Genomic DNA, 17,332 nt, shown 5'->3' with positions numbered 1-17,332 from the left:
TGGAGGAGCCGCTTCCAAGGTGACTCACTCACGTGGTTGGCAAGTTGGTGCCGGCCATTGGCAAGAAGCCTCAGTTCCTCGCCAGCTGGGTGTTTCCACAGGGCTGTTTGAGTATCCTAACAACATGGCAGCCGGCTTTCCCCATAGCAAGCAATCCAAGAAACAGCCAGGCAGAAGCCACAGTGTCTTTTGTGACCTAGTCTCTGAAATCACAAGTTATTACTTCTTCTACATTTGGCTGTTTACAGGGGATTCTCTGAGTTCAGCCCACACTGAAGGGGGCTCTGGAGTGTTAAGAAATTTGGGGACATATTTTAAAATCATCACACCATCTATCCACTTAGCCAACAAAGATTTATTGGGCACCTGCTGTGTGCCTGGCCCTGTGAATAGCTCACAGTCCGGAACCTTGAGGAGTATAACATCTAGGTAGGAGTGCAAATTCAAATGTCCACAGGGCTCAGGAAGTAGTATGAATGAGTAAACTGAGCCAGGTGGGGACTCTGGTGAGCTGGATAGCGTGTGCCTAGATAAAGGCAGAGGCTGCTGCCCAGTTCCGGAGTGTCTGTGAAGCCTCCCAGCTTTTAGATGTTGACAATTAATTCCATTTTCATGGTTTTTCTTTTCTTTTTTTGTTTTTTTACCTTCTCTTTTCCTGATTTGGCCTATCCACTGGCAGTTTGCAAGCTCTGATGCAGCCACACCAAATTTCTCAGTGTTCCCCGAAACATTGATTCATTCAATAAACATTTACATGCACTGGGCCCCTTTCACACATTACAGAAATAACTTGCAATCACCCCCTGCACACGCTGTTTCTTTGGCTTGGAACGCCTTCTTATTTTTCTCCCCACGATGAACTTCTATTTCTCCTTCAAAACCTAGGTGTAAATGTCCCTTCCTCTGGGAAACCTCGTCTGACCCAATCTCTAGGGGCTTTATTGGTTCCCTCCTCTAGGTTCCTACCATATTTGTGCCCACAGTTCCATCAATGCACCCCTGCCTCACTCACCAGAAGGTGGGCTCCTGGGGGTTGAATAAAAAGACAGGGTGGAGAAGATTGTCTCTGGCCACCTGGCAGGGCTTCCCAGGGGAGGCGGTCCTGGAAGGAGGAGCAGGACTTGCAGAACAGGGGTCCCCTGGTGGGGGAAAGAGGAGAGCAAAACCAGAGGCAGGAAAGCATGGGTGGGGCCTGAAGCTGGGAGGGTCCCGGCTCCTTCCTCCACAGAGCTCACCCAGCCACCAAGGTTCTTGGCTGCCTCCCCAGATGATGAGGGGCGAGGCCTGCAGGCCCCCACAGAGGAGCCCAAAGTAATCAGGGGAAGGGAGACTGCTGGAACAAGAAACCCAAGTCCTGAATGAGTCATCGATGGAGTCTGTCCTACAATAACAAGAAAGGGCTGGACTGGGAGGGAAAGAGAAACTCCAGAGGTGCAGGACTTCTCCAGAGGCTCCGGGATGTGCTGGGGGGAGCTGCACAGCCCTCTGTGCCCCCTGCCTCGGAGTCTGCAGCCCCAAGTCCCCCCAGAGCCCTGACTTTTGGCTTCCACCACCCTTGGAGCCCAACTTTTCTCCAGCCCCCCATGTCAGCCCCCTTGCTAGTGGGTCTCCCTGCAGCCCCTGCCCCTCCCATGGTCTCCTCCACCCAGCACTGGAGGAACTTTTTGAAGGGAGGTGAGGGCAAGAAAAACCTTATCTGATCACATTACTCCCTCCTGAATTCCTTCCCATGGGTTTTCATGACTGTAAGGAGAAAATTCAAACTCTCTGGTATACGGAGCCTTGCCCATGCCTCCCACCTCCTCTTGTGTCCCTGTCCCATCACTCTCTGGCTTTGTTCTGCCTCCAGCACGCTCTCCTGCTACAGGCCTTTTGCATGTGCTGCTCCCTCTGACTGTAATGCTTTTCTCTGACTTCTTTTTTTGCTTGTTTGTTTTGAGACAGAGTCTCGCTCTGTCACCAGGCTGGAGTGCAGGGGCGCGATCTCGGCTCACTGCAACCTCTGACTCTCTGGTTCAGGCGATTTTCCTGCCTCAGCTTCCCGAGTAGCTGGAATTACAGGCATGCGCCACCACACCCAGCTAATTTTTGTATTTTTAGTGGAGACAGGGTTTCATCATGTTGGCCAGGATGGTCTCTATCTCCTGACCTCGTGATCTACCTGCCTCAGCCTCCCAAAGTGCTGGAATTGCAGGCGTGAGCCACCGAGTTCCGCCTTCCCTGACTTCTTATGTTTTCTCTTTGAATCTCAGCTTAAGCCCTCTGGGCCACCCTCCTGGACCTCCACTGGGTTCCATTGATTTGTGCTCTTTTTTCCCCTTTAAGACCTTACCACCATTTGTATGAGGTATTCATTATTAAGATCTGACTCTCTTCTAGACCGTGAGCTACATGAAGGCAGGGGCTGTCTGTCATATTCACCCTGATATGGCCAGCATCCAGCACGCTGTCTCTGGCACAGACTGGACACTCAATAAATGCATCTCGTGACCTCCATCCCTAGTGAGACGTGACATATGCATGTGTTGTTGCCTCACAGCAGACAGGGGCAAGAGGCAAAGCAGAGGTTATGGGTTCCATTTTACAGGTTAGAAAACTGAGGTTCTGAGAATTCAGGCAAACCCCCAAGATGTCTCAAGGAGTTAGTGGGCACGGAGGGACCTGAATTCCAAGGTCTCTGCTTATATATCACAGGCGTCTCCATCAGGAGGCCATTTTAGGGGCAGATGAAGTATAACAGATTGTTGTCCTGGCTGGACAGTGTGACAATGTGTCACGCCTCCCTACGTGAAGCTCCCTGGCATAAATCAGGACAGCTAAACAAGGTAAGTTTTCAGTCTTTTTTAGGAGCTCTAAGAGGTTTTCTTCCCATAGGTTATTTCCATCTCATCCTTGCCACGAAGACTGTGGGCACCCTAGGAAAGGGTGAGACAGTGTTTGAGGTCCCTAATGTACCCACAGGTCACTCCCCAAAGCCCGTCCTAGGACCTGATCAGGAAACATTTAAACATCAGATTCTCCCCCGTGAAGAGAGGAGGTCATTGAGAGAAGAAGCTGTCTTTTTTTGTCTTTTTCCTCCTCAGTGTTTCTGAAGTGGGTAATGATCACCAAAGGTTTTGTTGTTTACCTTGTGTTCCCATCACCCTCATTCTGTTTGTTTTGGAGAGCTTCTCCTCTCTCCATGCAGCCCTGGTAGAGCCATCATCATGTACTCCCACCCAAGGGTGGGCATAGAATCTATTCCAGCCAATCAGAATATCTTCATTACCTTGGTCACAGTGATTGGTTCAAGAATTGACACGTGACCCAAGCAAAGCCAATCAGAGTCTTCCCTGAGATTACTATTTTGATGATGTCTTTATATTAGGATTGCCAGCTTGAGACCTTATAGGCCTGGAGGTCAACTTCTCTAGTCATAAGGAAGAAGCTATTAGAATGATGACAGAGCTCTGGCACCACTTCTCTGTTATAAGGCGCTTAAAGTCCCTTTTTACTTTGAGATTGAATTGAGTTTCTGTCATTTGCAATCAAGAGTCCTTGACCAGGCACAGTGGCTCATGCCTGTCATCCCAGCACTTTGAGACCAAGGTGAGTGGATCACCTGAGGTCAGGAGTTCGAGACCAGCCTGGCCAACATGGTGAAACGCCATCTCTACTAAAAATACAAAAATTAGCTGGGCGTGGTGGTGGGCACCTGTAATCCCAGCTACTTGGGAGGCTGAGGCAGGAGAATCACTTGAACCTGGGAGGCAGAGGTTGCAGTGAGCCGAGACCGCACCATTGCACTCTAGCTTGGGCAACAAGAGCAAAAACTCTGTCTCAAAAATAAAAATAAGAGTCCTTGATGGGGAAGACCAATTTCATGCTGAGGGAGGTGCCCTGCAGCCTCCTGTCCTGGATCATTCTTTGCCCCTAGCACTCACAATGATCTCTGTGCCGCCCCTATTCTCCCCATTAGAGAAGATGAGGATCACTCCTTTCCAGCCCAGTCTTCTGCAGCTTACTGCTAATGTCACCTGTGTCCTCTGAGAAACAGAGGCCAAAGACAGCGTTAAGAATGCCAAGAGAGGCCTGGGGGTAATGCCTGCAAAGGATAATGGGGAGAGGGAGCAGGAGAAAAAATGGGAGCCTTTGGACATTGATGCAGGTCTATGAAAGGAGAAGGGGAAGGAAGAAGGATTTGGGTAGAAAGAGCTTCAGACTGTGGTGCATCTCTTAGACAGTCTTAGACAGCCCAACAGGGGACTCTGGCACAAAGATTATTCATAGAGAAATCCAGTATTAGGCAGAAATAATGAACCCTCATTCACAGTGTGCTTAGCTGCAAGCTGCCCAGGAAGCAGGTGGCCTCAGCTCAAAACCTGAAGCAGATCCTGAAGATATCTGCAGCTCACACAATCTATCTTGAAGGGAGATCTCAGTGGACTCTATGGTTGATACACTCTCTATACATTATCATAAGGGCCTACGGCAAAATGCAAACCCAAGACTTCTGTCTCTGGAGCCTTCTGCCTCTGGAGGCCGTTTCCTTACACATTGTGAACTTCAGATGGTGAATAAGCATCGTCTTCATGTCAATATATATTGATTGGTAGCAGCTGCCTGCACTCTCTGTTGAGGAGGACTCTGGGGCAGTTTCTAGGTTTAGCAGAAAGTTCCAATATGGATTAGTGATGTCTGTCATGGGTATGGGAGGGGTGAGTATATGCACACATGCCAAGTATTTAGCATCCTCATAGTAGGAGCAAATAAATTTTTAATAAACGATTGAATGAATGCATTCTGAATCCCGTGACATCCTGCTTAAATTAGGCAACTCCCTTCCCCCAAGTAAGCCTGTCCCCTGGTGAGGCGTCCTGGCACTTGGGCCTGGGAATCTCAAAACCACAGGCAGAACTTCCATTTGCTGAGAACCTGTTATATGCCAAGCACTGTGTTAAATGCTTTCAGTGCATTCTTTCACTGGATTCTTACAAGAGCCTTATGAAGAGAGATTATATAATCATCATTTTATGCTGAGGAAACCGTGGCCCCATGCGGAGAGCTGCACAGTGAACCAGTAGCAGAGCCCATTTCCACAACCCTTCCCCATTTTCTCACTCCACCATATATGTAAGACCAGTGATGGATTTTGTTATTTCTCAAAATTTAGTGTAGCAATTGGCACATGATTCAGTTATTTGTTTGCCAGAGAGAGAAAGGGAGGAAGTGAATACTTGAAGTCCTTGGAAGATCCACTGGAAATTCCCAGAGAGATGAACCAAGTCCAGTCCAGCAGTTAAGCCTGTGTATTTGAAGGGTGAATTCACAACCCCTAGCCCCTAACATAACACTATTTTATTTTTATTTTTATTTTTGTGGGTACATAGTAGGTGTATATATTTACGGAGCACATCAGATGTTTTGATACAGGCATTCGATGTATAATAATCACATAATGAAAAATGGGGTATCCATCCCCTCAAGCATTTGTCCTGTGTGTTGCAAACAATCCAATTATACAGTTAGATATTTTTAAATGCAGTTAAATTATTATTTGCTATAGTTATCCTGTTGTGCTACCAAATACTAGGTCTTATTCATTCTTACTATTTTTTTTTTTGTACCTATTAACCAACCCCACCCCACCCCCACCCCCAACCCCCCACCACTACCCTTCCTAGCCTCTGGTAAACATCCTTCTACTCTCTGTCTCCATTCATTCAATTGTTTTGATTTTTAGATCCCACACATAAGTGTAGCATGTGATGTTTGTCTTTCTGTGTCTGGCTTATTTCCCTTTGCATACTGACCCCCAGTTCCATCTATGTTGTTGCAAATAACAACATCTCATCCTTTTTTTATGGCTGAGCAGTACTCCATTGTGTGTTAAGTACCACATTTTCTTTATCCACTCATCTGTTGATGGACACTTAGGCTGCTTCCAAACTTTGGCTATTGTGAAGAGTGCCGCAACAAACATGGGAGTGCAGATTATCTCTTCCATATACTGACTTCCTTTCTTTTGGGTATAGACCTAGTAGCGGGATTGCTGGGTCATATAGTAGATCTATATTTGGTTTTTTGAGGAACCTTCCAACTGTTCTCCATAGTAGTTGTACTACTTTACATTCCCACCAACAGTGTAAGAGGGTTCCTTTTTCTCCACATCCTTGCTGGCATTTGTTAATGCCTGTCTTTGGATAAAAGCCATGCTCACTAGGGTGAGATGATACCTCATTGTAGTTTTGATTTGCATTTCTCTGATGATCAGTGATGTTGAGCACCTTTTCATATACCTGTTTGCCATTTGTATGCCATCTTCTTTTGAGAAATGTCTATTCAAATTTTTTTTGCATGTTTTAAAATCAAATTATTAGATTTTGTCCTTTATAGTTGTCTTAGCTTCTTGTATGTTCTGGCTGTTAATCCCTTGTCAGATGGATAGTTTGCAAATATTTTCTCCCATTCTGTGTGTTGTCTTTTCACTTTGTTGATTGTTTCCTTTGCTGTGCAAGAGCTTTTTAACTTGATGTGATCTCATTTGTCTACCTTTGCTTTGGCTGCCTGTGCTTGTTGGGTATTCCTCAAGAAATTTTTGCCCAGACCAAAGTCCTGGAGAGTTTCCCCAATGTTTTATTGTTGTGGTTTCACAGTTTAAAGTCTTAGATTCAAGTCTTTAATTCATTTTGATTTGATTTTTGTATATGGCAAGAGATAGGAGTCTAGTTTCATTCTTCTGCATATGGATATCCAGTTTTCCCAGCACCATTTATTGGACTATCTTTTCCCCCATGTATGTTCTTGGCACCTTTGTCAAAAATGAGTTCATTGTAGGTAAGCAGAATTCTTTCTGGGTTCTCTATTCTGTTCCATTGTTCTATGTATTTGTTTTTATGTCAGTAACATGCTGTTTTAGTTACTATAGCTCTGAAGTATAATTTGAAGTATAATTTGAAGTCAGCTAATGTGATTACTCCACTCTTCTTTTGGTTTAGAATAGTTTTGACTATTCTGGGTCTTTTGTGGTTCCACATAAATTTTAGGATTGTTTTTTCTATTCCTGTGAAGAATGTCAATGGTATTTTGATAGGGATTGCATTGAATCTGTATATTGCTTTGGGAGTATCTTTCCATTGTTTGGTGTCCTCTTCAATTTCTTTCATTTTATATTTTGTAGTTTTAATTATAGAGATCTTGTATGTCTTTGGTTAAATTAGTTCCTAGGTATTTAATTTTATTTTTAGCTATTTTAAATGGGATTACTTTTTAAATATCTTTTTCAGATTGTTCACTGTTGGCATATAGAAATGCTGCTGATTTTCATATGTTGATTTTGTATCCTGCAATCTTACTGAATTTGTTTATCAGTTCTAGTAGTTTTGTGGTGGAGTCTTTAGGCTTTCTCAAATATAAGATTATGTCATCTGCAAACAAGTATATTTTGACTTCTACCTTTCCAATTTGGATGCCCTTTATTTCTTCCTGTTGCCTGAATGTTCTATCTAGGACTTCCAGTCCTATGTTGAAAAACAGTGACGAAAGTGGTCATCCTTGTTGTGTTCCAGATCTTAGAGGAAAGGCTTTCAGTTTTTCCCCATTCTGTATGATACTAGCTACGGGTCTGTCATATACGGCTTTTATTATGTTGAGGTATTTTCCTTCTATACCTGGTTTTTTGAGGGTTTTTAATCATGAACGGAAGTTGACTTTTATCACATGCATTTTCAGTATCAATTGAAATGACCCTATGGTTTTTGTCCTTCATTCTGTTGCTATGATGTATTACATCAACAAAATGGATTGATTTGCATATGTTGAACCATCCTTGCATCACAGAGATAAATCCCACTTAGTCATGATGAATGATCTTTTTAATGTATTGCTGATTTCAGTTTGCTAGTATTTTGTTGAGAATTTTTGCATCCATATTCATAAGAGATATTGGCCTGTAGTTTTCTTTTTTAGATATGTCTTTGTCTGGTTTTGGTAATACTGGCCTCATAGAATGAGTTCGGAAGTATTCCCTCCTCCCTATTTTTTGGAATAACAGCACTATCTTATAAGATGCATGTTAATTCTATGTACCAGACACAGTGCAAAGCACTTTACAGTCATTAACTTATTCTCCACCACAGTCCAATGAGGAAGTATGATTCTCTCTGTTTTACAAAAGATGAATCTGAAGCTCAGAAAAGTGAACCTCCCTGAGGTAATACACAGTATGACTACAAACCATAGGGGTGTGTGTGTGCGCGCACATTGTTGGTTGCATATGGAATTGCTATACCGCGTCAGTAGAGAAAAATTTTGGAAGAACATGCCTGTGAACAAGGATATAAAGTATGTTGAGAGGCCCAAGGGGTAGACTGTAATTGCACCTTTTTTGTTGTTGTTGTTGTTGTTTTGAGACAGAGTCTCACTCTGTCACCCAGGCTGGAGTGTAGTGGTGTGAATCTCAGCTCACTGCAACCTCCACCTCCCAAGTTCAAGTGAATCTCCTGCCTCAACCTCCCAGTAGCTGGGATTACAAGTATGTGCCATCATGCCTGGTTAATTTTTTGTATTTTTAGTAGAGACAAGGTTTTGCCATGTTGCCCAGGCTAGTCTCAAACTCCTGAGCTCAGGCAATCTGCCCACCTCGGCCTCCCAAAGTGCTGGGATTACAGGCATGAGCCACTGTGCCCAGTCTATAATTGTACTTGTTTATGGACAATTTCATATTCATTTCTTCTCCTTTTTATGCAATTTAATTTCCTTTTGGGTGACCAACTATTCCTGATATGTGCAGGTGCAGTCTTAGTGAGGCCCTGGGCACATGACCCAGTTAGAATTTCTCTATAAAGGCTTTATTTTATTTGTTTGTTTTTTAGAGACGGGGTCTCACTCTGTCTCCCAGGTTGGAGTGCAATGGTGAATCATAGCTCATTGCAGCCTCGAACTCCTGGGCTCAAGTGATCCTCCCACCTTGGTCTCCTAAGTAACTCGGATTACAGGAGCGTGCCACCATGCCTGGCTCTTTTAAGGTTCTGAGTCCATCAGTGAGGAACACAAGGGCAGAGAGAATGGTTGGGATTTATTCAGGTAGCGTAGCAAAGAGGTTAATAACATAACTTACGGAATTGGATAGCTGTGTCCAATTCAGAAATCCACAGTTTACTAGCTGTCTGACATTGGGCAGGCTACATACCCTCTTGGTGCCTCAGTTTTTCTTCATCTGTAAAGTGAGGACAACAATAGAATCTTCTTCATAACTGTTATATACTTAGAAAAGTACCTGACACATATAAAGTTCTACTTTGGTGTGTTTGTTTGTCTTAATGTAATTCCATGTGTTCAAACATTTCCAACTCTTTCCTGATAACGAGACCCCTGGAGCATCCTACTTACTCCAGTGCTTTCCAGAGGATAGACCCCAGCCTCCTCATTGATTCTCTGAGTGCCAATCCATTCTTTTCTGCTTAATTAACTCAGAACCCGTTTCTGTTGCCTGCAACCCCAGAATGCTGGCTGTCATGTCAATTCTGTCTCATGGCAACCTGGGACTCTAAAACCTTCAAGCTGTGATCTCCCAACTCTCAGTGGAATTCAGTACTGGACATCAAGTCTATTCTCTCCTTAATTCACACCTGGAGTCATGATACTAAAACTATCTAGACCGTCTCCTGTAAAGAGGGTTTACTTGATTGCTGGGTTGTGTAGCGTAATGGAACTATCGCGGGGGGATTAGTAGTCCCAAATTAGTGATGAGCAAGTGAAGGTCAGGGATGTGAAGAAACTTATCAGAAGTTGGGATAGGATGGCTCCTAGGTCAGGTTTTCTCTGCTAAAAGACTGATTAACCTGTGTGGGGAGGGAGATTGACTGTGGGTAAGGCTTGGGTCTGAACTCTAACCCTTACAACTACACTCATCTTTTTCAGTTCTTCACTTACTCCCCAGTTCCTTTAAGCTGAATATTGCCTCAGAGCTTTTGCACATGCTGTTCTCTCTGCTTAGAACTTGGTTTCTCGGCATCTCCCCGTCTCCACTCTTCTAATTCCTCCCCTTTCAGATCTAGGCTTTTCCCCCTTTCAGATCTAGGTTTTCAGACCTAGGCTTCCTAGACCACCAGCTATAAGTTGATCCCTCTACAGTTCCCAATGTCAACATTTGTTTGCTTCCTTCTTAGCAGTTACTACAGTTATTATTATTATTATTATTTTTTTTTTATTTTTATTTTTATTTTTTTTTGAGACGGAGTCTCGCTCTGCCGCCCAGGCTGGAGTGCAGTGGCCGGATCTCAGCTCACTGCAAGCTCCGCCTCCCGGGTTCACGCCATTCTCCTGCCTCAGCCTCCCGAGTAGTTGGGACTACAGGCGCCCGCCACCAAGCCCGGCTAGTTTTTTGTATTTTTTAGTAGAGACGGGGTTTCACCGTGTTAGCCAGGATGGTCTCGATCTCCTGACGTCGTGATCCGCCCGTCTCAGCCTCCCAAAGTGCTGGGATTACAGGCTTGAGCCACCGCGCCCGGCCTACAGTTATTATTTTTTTATTTTTCCTGTTTATCTGTTCCTTGCCTGTCTCCCCCACTAGACTGTACATTACTTGAGGGCAGGGACTCTCAAGTAATGTATAGTCTAGTGGGGGAGACAGGCTGACTCGGTGCACAGAGTTTGATAAATAAATGGACAAATCCCCGAGTCATCTCACCAGGAATAACTTTGGTCACTATTTTAGTCTGGGCTGCTGTAACAACATACCTTAGACTGAGGGGCTTATACACAACAAAAATTATCTTCTCACAGTTCTGGAGGCTGGGAAGCCCTAGATCAAGGCACAGGCAAGTTGGGTGTTTGCTAAGAGCCTTCTTTCTGGACCTTATGTTTCTGGGCCTATCTGGCTCATAGACAGTCCCTTCTCGCTGTGTCCTCACATGGTGGAAGGAGAAAGGCAGCTAGCTCTCTGGGGCCTCTTGGGCACTAGGCTGGGCACGGTGGCTCACGCCTGTAATCCCAGCACTTTGGAAGGGTGAGACAGGCAGATCACCTGAGGTCAGGAGTTTGAGACCAGCCTGGCCAACATGGCGAAATCCTGTCTCTACTAAAAATACAAAAATTGGCCAGGTGTGGTGGCTAGTGCCTAAAATCCCAGCTGCTCAGGAGACTGAGGCAGGAGAATTGCTTGAACCTGGGAGGTAGAGGTTGCAGTGAGCTGAGATCATGCCATTGCACTTCAGCCTGGGTGGGCAACAGAGTGAGACTCCATCTCAAATATATATATGTGTGTGTGTATATGTATATGTGTATATATATGTGTGTATATATATGTGTGTGTGTATATGCCTATATATTAGTCCCTATATATATACATACATATATGTGTGTGTGTGTGTGTATGTGTGTGTGTGTGTGTGTATATATATAGAGAGAGAGGCACTAATCCCATTCGTGAGGGCTCTGTCCTCATGACCCAATCACTTCCCAAAGGCCCCACCTCCTAACACCATCATACTGAGGATTAGGTTTGGGCCTATGAATTTGGGAGGGGACACACACATACAGACCCTAGCAGTCATCTAGTTTCTTAGTGTCACTCCAAAGCTGAGGTTCAGGAGGAAATACCGACTTGACCAAGGTCATTATCTGAGAGTCAAGAACAGAACTCGCACGCAGCCGTCATCACCTCAAAGCCTTGAATTAGGCCGTCATGATCGGGCCTAATGTGGGAGAATTCAAGGGCGCTGGGACAGATGCTTACTCCTCATCACCAAATCTAAGCAGCAGGCACTATCATCATCATCATCATCATCATCCTACCCCATTTTACAGATGAAGAAATCGAAGCTGAAGAGAGTCTGTGACTTGCTGGGAAGTGGATGAGGAGGAGACTCGAACTCGGGCCTGCCAGCGAGGTCCGCGGGCGCTTAACCCGGCTGCTGCGGCTCGAGGCCTCGCTCTGCCCCTCTGTACAATGGGGCCGCCTGGGCCGGGCACGCCGTGGGAAGGGCGAGGAGCGAGGGGGAAAGCTAGGCGGGGCGGGCTGGGGTTCCTAGGGTTCCAGCTGGCGGCCGAGGGGGTGGGCGGAGAGAAGGGGGCGGTGGGGGCGGGGCGCGCGGGCTGGGGGCGAGGGCCAGGCACAAAGGGGCCGCTGTCGCGCCGCGCCCCGCCCCGCCCCGCCTCTGCTGCCGCCCCCGGTCCGGTGGCCCGACCCGCGCCGCCCATGGCTCTCTTGTGTCTCTCGCCGTCTTCAGCCTCAGTCCTTCTCTGTCTCTCTCTCTCTGTTTCTCTCCCTGTCCCCCTCGGCCGCTCCTCCGAGATGACGCCAGGGTCGGTGCCCCGGGCCTGCCCTCTCCCCTGGCTCCAGGGCTAGGCGGGACCGAGGGCTGCCCCAGACAGACGGACCCGCGGACCCACAGACCCCGCGCCCAGGAGAGGAGCCGCGCCGTCCGCCGCTGGCAGCCCGTCACCATGGTAACGCGCCAAGGCCTGGACCACCTCGCTCTGCCCCCTTTCAGCGGGCACAGCCCTCCCCATTCCCTACAGAACAACCCCGGGTGGCCCCGGCCTTTTACGCTGAGACGACCCTCAGTGCCTCGGCAGGGCTGTGCTTACCTGCTTCCACCCCAGCAGGGGTTCAGGGGCAGGAGCCCATCTCTGGCAGCGTCCTCTCCCGGCTTCTCCATGTGTGTGCATGGATGGAGTAAGATTGGACTTGTAAACTTTAATATTCCCCAACCCCTAGACCTGAGCCTGAATCTGAGCCCTCAGGCTGAGGACTGAAACGGGGTGGTTTTGCATATTAGTTGTGGAACTGACTGTGATAATGCACATTGTCCCGGCAGGGAGTTTGGATGGGGGAGAGTGGTGGTGGGGGTTAAAGTCCCCTCCCAGGCCAGCCAGGCAGTGCAGAGCGAGGAGGGTCAGAGTGAAAAGGTCCAGAGTGAAAAGGAGAGAACCGCTTACCAAAACTTGGGAGGCTTTCGCTGTTTTAGACTCAGCTATGGAAAGTCAGATAGACACAGGGTGCTTCCATGGGAACTGGCTGGGGAGAGGGAAGAGGAAGGGACTTTTGGGGCTGGAACCTTGAAAAAAGTTGGGACATTCTGGAAGAATTTGTGTGTGTGTGTGTGTGTGTGTGTGTGTGTGCGCGCGCGCGCGCGTGGTGGCGGGGATGCGTTTGTGCCAGTATCTGGCAACAGGGAATGAAAGAAAAGTCTGTTTTCAGAGGATTTCAGTCCAGCTCCAGACAGATACAAAAGCCTCAGGCAGATTCACAGGGGCTGTAAGGATTTGAAAAAAGCTGTGAAGACAGGCCAAGGCTTTAACCCCGTGACTGTGACCAACCATGTTGAATTTGTATGGGTTTTCACTCACAGAAATGCATCTCCACAAGCAGAAGAATTCCATATAGAGGTGTTCATACTCTCTCACACACACACACACAAACGCATGCACGCACATACACATACACATGCACGCACACGTACACATGCACGCACAGAGCACACCTGAATGCTCCCACTGACTCACACGGCTGAACACATGTTCACGCCTTCTCATACACCCATGCCTTCTGCACCTGCTCCCCCATACTGCTAAACTATGGACATACACTGGCATACACACCACAGACATATTGCGAAACCAGGCACCTACATCCATGCACTGGCGGGACAGGTGTACACACACATGGCTCTTGGAGCTGTTTGAAAATACTCTCATAAGCCAATGGTTATGCATCTCTCCCTACTGGCAAGGCCCCATGCTAGGTGATTTACATTCAGGAGTCGGTGACTCGTACCAACTCTAAGATTAGACCTGCTGCTATCTCCAACAGATGGGGACCTCAGGCTCTGGGAACTTAAGTAGCTGCCCAAGGTCACTCCAACTAGAAAGTGCAAGTTAGGACAGTCTGAATTCTGAGCCTGCAGTCAGCGGTCACGGTCACTCCAGGGCCACAGCCTGCACCTGGTGTTTGCCAAGCCTCTCCTGGCTTCACACCTAACCTAGTTATTAGAAATCCCTCACTGAACCCCAGATCCTCAGATCAAGGGTCAGGCACTGGTCTGTCCCCTGTCAAAGGGTGAGCAACTCTTTCCAGATTGGGAACAACGTGCAGATTTCCTTCCCCTGCCTGTCTTTAAATAATAAAGGTTGTTGCCAGCCTACCTCCCTGGCCTCGCTTCTGTGCTCCAGCGGCTCCAGCCTTGCTTCAGAGCCTCTTATGGTTCATGCTCCCTGCTGCCCCAGGGCCTTTGTACATGCTGTTCCTGCTTGGAGGAATACCTTCACCTAATGAATTCTTATTCACCCTGTAAATCTTCACCCAAATGTCACCTTTTCAGGAAAGCCTTCCCTGATTTCTCTGACTCTTACTCTAGCATGTCATGTATCTTTCCTTTATGATAACCCATCATAGCTGTAATTTTTGTGGGGCATTTGATTAACAGCTGTCTAGTGTTTGGGGGCACCCCCATTGCAGATAATCTTATGGCACAGGGGCTTAGGGTTGATCCTGTCCCATGGTTTCCAAAGTTTAGTATCACTGAAACAACTTTTACACATCCATTTACTGGATAAAATATATAAGAAAATAATAAAACCTACTAATTATTATTTGCTCAATATTTTTCTTTAAATCAACTTACTTTGTACACTGAAAAATATATCTAAATAGAAAATTTTATATCACAACCATGAAAAAATCAGTATCCATTGTCATAAATAGGAGGTAACTAAGCCAGGTGTGGTGGCTCACACCTGTAATCCCAGCACTTTGGAAGGCCGAGGTGGGTGGATCACCTCAGGTCAGGAGTTCAAGACCAGCCTGGCCAACATGATGAAACCCCGTCTCTACTGAAAACACAAAAATTAGCCGGGAATGGTGGCAAGCACCTGTAATCCCAGCTACTCGGGAGGCTGAGGCGGGAGAATCGCTTGAACCCGGGAGGCAGAGGTTGCAGTGCGTTGAGATCGTGCTATTGCACTCCAGCCTGCTTCCTGCCTTGGGGGCTGGCAGTCCATGGAGAAGGCAGGTTCATCCACACATAATTCTAGGCTGTGTCTGATGGGTGGTGGGGGTCCATCCCTCAAGCACATGTGTCCTGAAAAGCAAAGAGAAGAGAGGCAAGTCTGGAAGGGCTCTGAAGGGTGGGCAGGAGGTTGCCCAGTCCAGGGAGCGGGCAGTGGAAGCAGAGACACAGAGATGTGTGTCCAGGCAGCACTTTTCAAGGTGGGGCATCCACCAAAGGTCCCAGGAAGGGAGATTTTAGATGGCGCTTAGACGAACATTTTTTAGTTTACAGCTTTTCATCTTAATGACTATTAGGAAGTAATTTAAACAGCACAAACACATAATAATAAATATAAATAATTTTTTTTTGAGACAGGGTCTCGCTCCATCACCTGGGCTGGATGGAGTACAGTGGTATGATCATAGCTCACTGCAGCCTCTATCTCCCAGGCTCAAGTAATCCTCCTACCTCAGCCTCCCAAGCAGCTAGGACTACAGGTGTGTGCCACCATGCTCAGCTAACTTTTAATTTTTTGTAGAGATAGGGCCTCCCTGTGTTGCCTAGGCTGGTCTTGAACTCCTGGGCTCAAGCGAGTCTCCTGCCTTGGCCTCCCAAAAGTGCTGGGATTATAGGCGTGAGTCACCACACCCAGTCAAAAACTAAATTTAAGTTGAAAAAGAATTGACAAAAAGTCAAACGTTAAGTAAATAATAATTAATAAAAATATTAAGCCATTAACAAATTAGAATATGTGAACATGGCAGAAAGAACCTCATGAACGGGGCCCATGATGATTGGAAAGCCCTGGGCTACAGCATAACGTATGTTTAGAAGAAGTAGGGAAGGTAGGCTGGGAACTGACTGACAGGCCACAGCACCAGGCCAGTGAGTTGCTAAGGCAATAGGGAGCCACCCGAGGTTGTTGAGCAGTGGAGGGTCACAGTTGGATCTCTGTGTTAGGAAGCCCACTGTGATGGCTAAGAGGAGCCTGGCGTGGTAGCAGGGAACCCGGGGAAAGAGACAGGACAGCTGGTGGTTATGTGCCCAGGGTCATACCCCAGCTCTACCATTTACTAGCCGTAGAGCCTTGAGCTCAGTTTCTTAACTTGTAAAATGGGAATAAAAATACCCAGCCTATAGAATTATTGAGATAAAATAGTTAATGGAAAATGCTTAGCGCGGGCCTAACACACAAGACAGCAGGAAGCAGCTCTGGTTACAATTGTGATCATGCTGTGATTTGGGTGGGAGATGGTGAGGCGAGGGCAGAGGGAAAGGGGAGAGGGAGAGAAAGGAACAAATACAAAACTAAGGCTCAGTGAGGGGAAGGGGGTCGAGGTCACGCCGATGATACAGACAGAGCTGGACTTGAACGTGGGTCTTCTGACACCCACTCACTTCTCAGTTCACGGCATCAGGGCTGTTTTTCCAGTTTCTGAAAGTTTTTTTCTACGAGCCAATACTCACTCATACCTCCACCCACACAAAAATAAAAAGAACTTTACGCAGAAGTTTTAGTTGGAAGTGAGCAAGAACTTCCTGGCAGCCAGAGCCACAGAATGCTGGTTCTAGAATCCCCAGCCTGGAGAAGTTCAGGAGGAGTGTCCCAGGTCACTGAGACTGGAAGCTACAACCTGACACCCGCTGGACCGTGTCTGGCTCACAAATGTGTTTGGCTTGGCCAACTTTTTCAAAATTGGGAGGTTTTACTGAAAAATCAGTAGATCAGGTGGTGCTGGGCCGAAGCAACACTCAGCTCATGCGGATGAGAAGGGGTGTGTGCCCTAAGCCCCTCTAATTCCCTATTGGTTCTCTGGTGCTGAGGCTGACTATCTCCAAAGGGTGGAAGTGAGGGCTTTCTCACATTCAGCCTATGTCTGTCTTCATGTTACCTGTCAGGCCCCTGGAAGCATTTATTTATACCTGTGGCTGTTGGTTTAGACTGATTCTCCCTAGGCCTGAGGCAGGAAGATGAATGAGACAGATTTTTTTTTTTTGGGACAGATCTCACTCTGTCGCCCAGGCTAGAGTGCAGTGGCCCAGATCTCTGCTCACTGCAGCTTCTGCCTCCCAGTTTCAAGCAATTCTCCTGCCTCGGCCTTCTGAGTAGCTGTGATTATCGGCACCCGCCACCACACCCGGCTAGTTTTTGTATTTTTAGTAGAGACGGGGTTTCACTACGTTGGCCAGGCTGGTCTTGAACTCCTGACCTCAGGTGATCTGCCTGCCTCAGCCTCCCAAAGTGCTGGGATGACAGGCGTGAGCCACCATGCCTAGCCAAGACAGATCTTTTTAAACCTTCTCACCAACTGAGGATTAACTGATCCCATTTAGAAACCACATCCCAGCTCTAAACCTTC

General features: G+C 46.9%; 1 protein-coding gene and 1 long non-coding RNA gene across 4 annotated transcripts in view; one reads left to right on the top strand and one right to left on the bottom strand.

The window, feature by feature from the left end:
• LOC144332155 (uncharacterized) overlaps positions 1–12,707 on the bottom strand; it is a 29,417-nt gene extending 16,710 nt beyond the window's left edge. Inside the window, exon 1 of the long non-coding RNA XR_013399929.1 lies at positions 12,571–12,707. This is a non-coding gene — a long non-coding RNA (uncharacterized LOC144332155). The remainder of the gene's footprint in view (positions 1–12,570) is intronic.
• The window catches only part of KIAA1755, a 75,369-nt gene that overhangs the window by 14,665 nt on the left and 43,372 nt on the right, over positions 1–17,332 (top strand). For 2 of the 3 annotated variants that reach the window (XM_077951787.1, XM_028828410.2), the window contains exon 1: positions 12,185–12,429. The exons of the other annotated variant lie outside the window; for it this stretch is intronic. In XM_077951787.1, coding sequence (XP_077807913.1) covers positions 12,427–12,429 — 3 coding nt within the window. In that variant the 5' untranslated portion in view covers positions 12,185–12,426. Of the gene's footprint in view, positions 1–12,184; positions 12,430–17,332 lie in introns of those variants that run through there. 3 annotated transcript variants of the gene reach the window in all.

The sequence above is a fragment of the Macaca mulatta genome, chromosome 10, assembly GCF_049350105.2.
Source record: "Macaca mulatta isolate MMU2019108-1 chromosome 10, T2T-MMU8v2.0, whole genome shotgun sequence".
Taxonomy (NCBI): domain Eukaryota; kingdom Metazoa; phylum Chordata; class Mammalia; order Primates; family Cercopithecidae; genus Macaca; species Macaca mulatta.
This window is presented reverse-complemented; position numbering and strand designations above follow the sequence as displayed.